The following is an 8,308-nucleotide window of genomic DNA, read 5'->3' on the forward strand; positions in this document are numbered from 1 at the left end:
CCCCCCTCCCCCCTCCCCAGGATAGGCCCCAGTGTGTGATGTTCCCCTTCCCGAGTCCAAGTGATCTCATTGTTCAGTTCCCACCTATGAGTGAGAACATGCGGTGTTTGGTTTTCTCTTCTTGTGATAGTTTGCTAAGTGCCTTTTAAGAAGACGTTCCTGATACAGGTGGTACCAAGCTTCCATTCTCTAACTAAACACTTCCACTATTTATTTTCATTCTCATCACATGCTATGCTAACAACACTGGGTTAAAAGCTATGAGTAGAAAGATGGTGATTTCCCTGAGTTTTTGTTCTCATTGCCTATAGAACCTAAAACTGATGTTAGTCTTTATTTAGACACTTCAAAAATTATTTTAAACAATATGCAGAAATAAAGGCTTTCATTTTTATGACTCGAAGTCCTTTCTCATACACAATGGTAAGATTATAAATTATTTAAATTTTCCAGTTGTGTATTTTAGATAATTCTTCCCAACATGAAATCAGTTTAGTTGTAAGTGAACCTCGTACAACAGTTTTCTATGTGTATTGCTGTTAGCGAACTTTAACTCCTGCTTCATGAATGTTAGCGAATACGCTAGAGCCTGGGAACAAACAAACACAGAAGAGAAGGAGAACATGGACTTGATAAACTTTCAGATTTCTAAATATCTAAATTTATCTAGGATTTCTTATTGTTCTGTACATATGTTTTCCTTCTAAAGCATTTTATAAGTAAAGCTTTTCTTCTTCCTAAACAATATCCATTTAATTCCTGTTAGAATTTTGTCACTTCAGAGATTTCATAATGACACAATAAATTCTATGCTACAGTGGCCTTTCTATCATTTTAAAGCTAAGTGGATTTCTGAAAAAAAATAACTATTGTATCAGCTGTTTTTATCTAATATTTTGAAGATACAAAATACTTTGTCTTCAAATCAAAGATGTTGAAATACTTTTGTTCATACACTGAGCACAAAATTAACCTTCCGAAGAATCAGTCTCCAAGGTTTTCCATTATTAATATTTATCTTTCATATCAAATGTATACATTCATATAATTATAAAATTATGCAATTATTTTATGTAGATTAGTGAAGAGTGCATGTGAATATCATAAAACAACACATTACAAAGTACTGTGATTACAGAAAATGATAATGGTGAACATCTGGGTTGAGAAATTTAAATTTGTAAAAGACTGACATTTTCATAAAGCTTTTTTCTCTGTGCATGTCCGAATTTCAACTGGTATTGACTGAAACCATTTATATGGAACAGGCTAATTAAATATAAATCTAAATATCTTGAACAGATTAAATGAATAAAACAGTTAGAAAATATAGTTATTTCTCTGTCTTTGTTATGTGGCTAATCAATAAAGAGCAGTTTCAGTGTTGCCTTTAAGGATATTCAGCAATGTTAATGTTAGAGGATAAAAATTGAATGGCCAAAGTGAAAAAACATTTTAAATTTGAATCCATCAAATGTTATTGGAGAGAAAAGGACTATATACTTAAACAAACAACTGCCAAAAATATCTTGAGCAGGTATTAATTTTATTTTACAAACTACGTAAGCAGAATATCAATCTCTATTTTTAATTACCTGACATTCTATTTCCAATTTGAGGCCTCCGTCTGCTAAAAGCCCCTAATCTCTGTGAACTGAAGGACCCCCTTATTACACAAATTCAAGGTGGTATGTACCTTATCGGCAGGGCAGTTGTTCAAATATTTAAGAGAATTGCAGTGGGACTTTAACCATTTTTAGTAGATGCCTAATCAATCAGGGTGAATACTGCTCAGTGCATACAGACCTGGTCCATTGGTGTGGGCCTGCTGGGTATCTGCCATGATTTTAGAGACATGGAGTGGGTATAGGAGGAGGGCGGAATATTTGTCGTCACCTACTTTGACATGCATTGAGAGGTCTCTTTTCTCTCTGGACTTTACCTACTAACTACACAGGTTACTACTGCCCCTTTAGACACAAAATCTCTCCAGTCTGATTCTCCACTGAGCTCCCTCTTGAGCACAAATGGAACATCCTTGTTCACCATTCTTTACCAGTATGAAGGAGACTCCGGCCTAGAAATGCCATGCTACCATTTCTTCTCAACTACTATTGCATTGTGCCAGTCACACAGTTCTATGGCATTTCTCCTCCATCCTGGCTTTCCTGCATATGAATTCTGCAAATCTATGTCATGTCCTTGTTATTTTCTCCTTCACAGAATTCATGGGAGGCTCAGGGCAGAATGTGAGACCCTATGACCAAAATTAAAGAACCCTGATTCTTACCCTGATTATGCTATGGCAGTCTTTCCTTGTAGCTAAAGAGGAGAGAATTTCATTTCTAGATAGCACTTGAAAAGGAGAGGGTTAAAGCTTAAAGAGAGTTGGGATATTGAAATGTAGTCTCACTATTTGTATAATGTAGGACAAAAGCATTTATTATTGTTGTTTTTCCACATTCCTATATCTCTTCATTCATATTCACAATACTGAGATTTATCTTCACTTTTCAAACACCTTTATTAAGATGTAATTGACATGACATAATTTACCCATTTAAAATGTGCATTCCCGTGTTTTAAAACATATCAACAGAGTTGTGCAAGCATCATCACAATCTAATTTAAGAACATTTTCATCAACCCCCAAAGACTATATTCAATAAGAGTCATTCTTCATTCCCTTCCCTGCAACCCACCTTACCTAGCTCCTGGCAATACCTTCTCTGCTTTTCTATCTCTATAGATTTGCGTATTTTGCATCTTGTATATGAAGGGAATCATAAAACATGTGATCTTTTTTGATGAGCTTCTTTCCCTTAGCATATTTTCCAGGTTCATCCATGTTGCAGCATGCATGAATCCTTCATTCCTTTTTATTACCAAATAATATTCCTCTATATGGGTTTATCACAATTTATGCATTAGAATTTTTCCTATGAATCTTTTATTTTTAACTTATCTGCTGAGAACCTTGTCTATGCTGTAAGGAGTCTAGTCAAGAGTTTTGAAAGGATTTTGGGAGTTAATTAGTGAAATTGGTGAAAATTAGAGATGTAGTAGTAAATGATTATAACCTCTTCCTGTGGAAAAAGTGATTGGCTCAAAATAAAGAGAAGCAATTCTTACAAATATTCAAGTATTCACTGTTTGAGAAACCTTAAAAAGACTGTTGAACATAAAGGAAATTAGTAAGCATTTGCCTCTAACACCAAGGTTTTCTTCAAAACTGTCTGCAAGACTTGAAAACGGGTAAATGAAAATGGAAAATGGAACTAATAATTGTTATTTCAACATTATCAAGCAATGAAGATCATGTATTTTTTTCACATTAATTTCATACAACTATGTGGTTACTCTGGGGATGATATTGACATGTCAGCATACCTGGTTGCCCGAGGAGCACAGGTTGATATGAGAAGTTTTAGAAATATCACTACCAATATTCAGGGGACTGTTCATACCCCTTATGATAAGTGGGTATTAAAAAAAGTGGGCCATATGTAGCTATGGTCATATTATTATTTATAATTTTGTTATAGTGGTATTTGTAATATGGAAAAAGCCTTCGGTGGATTCCAAGTTATAGTAGTACAACTATGATTAGGATTCATGTATATTAAGGGTTTCTGAATGTGATATTATAAAGACAAATATCCTAACTCTATGAATGGATAAAGTTTCTATCTTTCAGTCTCAAAGGAAACTATGTTCAATTATATGTGTAGTGCCTTAAAATATTAATGGAAATAACATGGGAACTAAAGCTTGACTTTTTCGATATTCTTTCTGTCTCAAAATGTGTGAGATAATTTATTGGGGAAGGTCTTTTCCCTTTTAGTTCTATATTTTAAATAATTTTTTTTTCAAGTCATTTTTTTTTCTAGTGTTAACACAATCACATTGAAATAATTAACCTCACATTTTCTTCCTTTCATAAGTTAATTCACACTCCAAAACTGCATCTTATGCTCTCCTTCACATACTCATATTTTAGAAAACACAAACAAAAGGTTTCAAATTTCTTAGACTATTCGGAAAAAAAAAAAAAAAAGAATAATCTAGAACAGCAGTCATCTGTGAAAACAACTGACATTTAGTTTGACATGTAAGATAAATCCGAATGGCATGAGAACCTTTCTACTCACAGGTATCTAAAGACTCGTCTGAATCATCAGGGCAGTCAGGGTCCCCATCACACAGCCATCTCTGGGAGACACAAGTCACATGATCGTGGCAAAGAAATTCACCAGGATCACACAACTGCTGATCTGAAAATGAAAATGTTTCGAAATAAAATATGAATGATCTGAATATGGGCAGAAGGAGCAGTACAAAGATGAAATGTGAGAAAGCAATACATAAAAGGCACATGAATATGATCCACATTTTCTGTTCAGCAACAAAGACAAACCAATTATTTTTCTTAATTTTAACTACTCAGCTCAAACACACAATTTTAATACACTTGACTTTGTTATAGGTTCACACAATCTGTTCTGGAAATAGTCAAAAATTCTGTCTGTGTTTATGACTCGGGGCTTTATTGGATCAAAGACGGAATATAGATATTTCAGCAAGTAAGTTTTATATAAGATGTTGAATCAAAGCAGAGGCTCTTGAGCATAGAAATTTTAGTTTCTCAGCTCCGAGAGAAAGAAAAAAATCAGTTGAGTTAAATATTAATATTATCGTTAAAAATCCATTTCTGAGTATTCAGTTCTTAATCATCCATGCCGATACTGGGACTTCGCGTCTCTATGTGAGTTGGATACCCAATATCACAGTATTTTCTTTTTTCTTTTTTTTTTCTTTTTGCCATGACTTCCAAGGTGACAACTTCTGCTACTAGACGGCAGAAGTGATAGTAAACTTCCATAAGGTTTTTTTTTTTTTTTTTTCTAACTCAGATGTTCTACAGTTGGTTGTGACTAAAATGTCTGCTATTTTCCTTCCTTTGTTTCAGGATATTTGATATCTGCAGCCTTTCCTCAAGTCCTCTCAAACTCGTCAGATGTTTGTTTTTTCACAACATACTTACTTATATCATGTGAGTCCCTTTAAAAACTAATTCATCTTTACATCTTAGTATGCCTGAAATAGGAATGTTTCTTACAATCACGGTCTCTGAATGTGAAGAAGTGTTGGGAATACCTTAGCCATTATATTTCACGGTAATTTTGTTATGTGTATATAAAAATAACTTAAGATTAAAAAATAACCGACATTAAATAGCTCTCGGTGAGCTCTTTCAATAAATATCAAATAAAAATTTTAAGTGATATGAAAGCATTAGGCCATAACTTAATTGACACTTTTGCCCGAGCAATATGGAAAATAATACTACATATTACTCTCAGTGGTATCCTAGATTTGATTTAATATGGTACATATTTCCTTTCTCTCCCTCAACTTCCCTCCTCCTGATACCAGCAGCATAAATTTCAGTAAATACGCATTACAAACACATATATCTTTAAAATCTACAGATGTGGGGTAAAAGTGTAGCCTTTTCCATACTCAAGCTATAGCTATTTTATCTTATTATATTTTCATTAAGTTAACCACCAACAACATGCTCATCACCATCACTATCATAATGATATTTTACATTAAGTTGCTTAAGCATACTTTGTATTTGGCCCCATACTTGGTGCTGTAGAATCAAAGATGTAGAAGCCAGTCTTTGTCTTAAAGGATCCAACAGACTAGTTGTGTCTACAGATCTCATTCCCCCAAAAATGGTAAAAGAGGCCACAGAAAGAGACAGGTTGAGATAAATAAATTAAAAAAAAAAAAATAGTTTTGGGATGCGTGCATTCCTCTCAAGATGGGTGGGCTTTGGATAAGTGGAATACAGGACATTCCAGATAAAGTTTAAACAGTTGCTAAGGTAATAATTATTGTGGTGCATTTGAGATAAAATACATTTTCTACTGAAATGGAAATGTCATTCAGGTTATAAGACCTGGGTTTTCCCCACCAAACAGTGGTGTGTGATATTTATAAGTATGCTTGAATGCTAGAGGGGCAGTGCTTACATTTTGCTTTAGGCTGTCACATAATTTTTGAAGTTAATGTAGAGAAAGAGCATGGAATAAAATTCAAATTATTTTGCTTATAGATAAGGAGACCATATAATTTATCACCAAGCTGAGATAGTTCTGAGACTGAAAGCAGGTTTATTAGTAATTACACTGGGACAACAAGTATAAACAAAGTTTATCACAGAAAAGTCAGAATGGATGTTCATTTTATCTATGGCAACTTTGTGTTTGATCTATGATCTTGAAATGCTAGATTTTACCTCCATTCCTCCTAAACCATAAAAAGTTGTTATGTGGAGAAGGGGAAATGTCATTCCATAGTGTGTAACTCAGTGAATAATTGATAAGTACTTGTTGAAAATATAAAGAAGAAGACCATAAAAATGATTTATGGTGTTGGAATAGAGCATCTTAAAAACATAGGTCAAGATCAGTTATGAAGGACCTTGATTGCCATTAGAAGTATTCTGTCTGTAATTTGAAGCCATGGAAAATACTTAAGAAAAGGTAATTAATAATAAAACATGCTACAAAGCCATCTCCTAGGAGACTCTTACAATTCTCTAGAGAAGAGTTCAAGATGATTAGACTAAGGTATTGGGGAATTAAATGAATTCTAATGAATTCTAATCATAAACACTCTGATCCAAGTGATGTGACATATGAGTTAAGAATTGGTGACTAAATATTTGAAAGGCTCCAATATGTCTTCAACTATATAAGCTTAAACAATGGATGGCATCATAAGACCAAGTTATGATATGTAGATAGAAAAAAAAAAAAAAAGACTGGGTTCATGTGTACATGTGTCTGTGAGCCTGCTCATGGTGGGGAGTGCAATAATAGTAGAAATAACAGAAGAATAAATAGTGAATATTTTGTAGTGCTATGTAGTGCAAAAAGCATCACCCCATCTCAATTTGTTCGTTCATTTATTTATGCCACACATATTATTGAACTTCTACTGTGTTCTAGGCACTAGGGATACCATAATGAAAATCAATAAATAAAAATAGAGCGGAATGCCTGTGATCATGGATCTTACATTGTAAAGGGAGGAGAGAAACAAAAACGAAACAAATGAGCTAAGTGTATAGCATATTAAAAGATAAACCTTATTGAGAAAAGTAGAACACAGATGGGGGGACTGACTGTTAGAGTTTGGAGGCAGATACATTTCAAATAGGTGGTCAGAATATATGTCACAGAGAATATGACATTTGAATAAAGGCTGAAGTAAGGTGAGAATGACACCCATTTGAATTAAAGGTCAAGGGCTAAGGATTTGAGGCAGGAGGGTCCTCAGCAAATTTAAGGAATACAAAAGAGGTCAATGTGCCTGCAGAAAAAGATAAATTAGGAAAAGATATGATCAGTGAGTATGGGATTCCAGAGACCAGGTAATTTTTTTTTTTTTTTTACTAAAAACAAACAAATAAGAAACAGGATGGAGGACCATTAAAAGATTCTGAGGAGTGTAACAGTGTTAACAACTTTTTCACTCCCATAGTTCTGTGAGTGACAGGGAGGGTTACAGCTCATTGACTCCTACAGTCAGCAGCTCAGTGGGTGGGAGCGTTATAGCTCTTTGCTTCCGCCATTCAGAGAGTTCTAGGTTCTTGTGCCACAACCAATAATAAGGCACGCAGACTGGAGAGGGTTAAGGCAGAGATTTATTAAGTGACAGAAAAGATGTCAGCAGCAACAGGGGGCCCAAAAGAGGGTTGCCTGCTGTGGGGCTAGGTTTGGGGTTTTTATGGGCTGAGAATGAGGAGGAGTGGGTTGACTGGTCTATGAGCCGTTTTTGAAAATGCAACACTCAGGAAGAGACAGGATAGTGTAAAGAACGAATTGGAGGCAGAAGTGAAGGCTTGGCCCACAACCAGTTGAGAGCTTTAGTGACATTTCACTTTTTGCAAATGAAGAATTTGTCTGTGGCCAATCACAGAAAGATAGATATATGTAAAACAGATGAAAGGTAAGACATAATCGGGAGGAAGAGTACAAAATGGGACAAAGGCACCAAGGGGAGAGAAATGTGCCCCCAAAATAGTGAAATTTCTTCATCTGGGCTCACAGAGTGGGTGTTTCCATACAGGGATGTGGGCTTTTTCTTATCTGGGGCCTTCAGCTTGATTTTCAGGCTGTTTTTGGTTTGAAGGAGTTCTACCGAGGACCTGCTCTAACTGCCTGACTCAGTGGTTTCTTTCTTCCTCCTTTCTCATCAGGATCTGGCTTACTTTTTTAAAGAATAATTT

General features: G+C 34.9%; 1 protein-coding gene across 1 annotated transcript in view; it reads right to left on the minus strand.

Annotated features, from left to right (window-relative positions):
• The window catches only part of LRP1B (LDL receptor related protein 1B), a 1,636,277-nt gene extending 1,631,395 nt beyond the window's left edge, over positions 1 to 4,882 (minus strand). Inside the window, exons 1-2 of the mRNA XM_026453105.1 lie at positions 4,747 to 4,882; positions 4,152 to 4,274 (exon numbers count right to left, since the gene is read on the minus strand). Of these exons, the coding sequence (XP_026308890.1) occupies positions 4,152 to 4,274; positions 4,747 to 4,882 (259 nt within the window). The remainder of the gene's footprint in view (positions 1 to 4,151; positions 4,275 to 4,746) is intronic.
• Between the last annotated feature and the right edge of the window lie 3,426 nt (positions 4,883 to 8,308).

The sequence above is a fragment of the Piliocolobus tephrosceles genome, chromosome 11, assembly GCF_002776525.5.
Source record: "Piliocolobus tephrosceles isolate RC106 chromosome 11, ASM277652v3, whole genome shotgun sequence".
NCBI lineage: Eukaryota > Metazoa > Chordata > Mammalia > Primates > Cercopithecidae > Piliocolobus > Piliocolobus tephrosceles.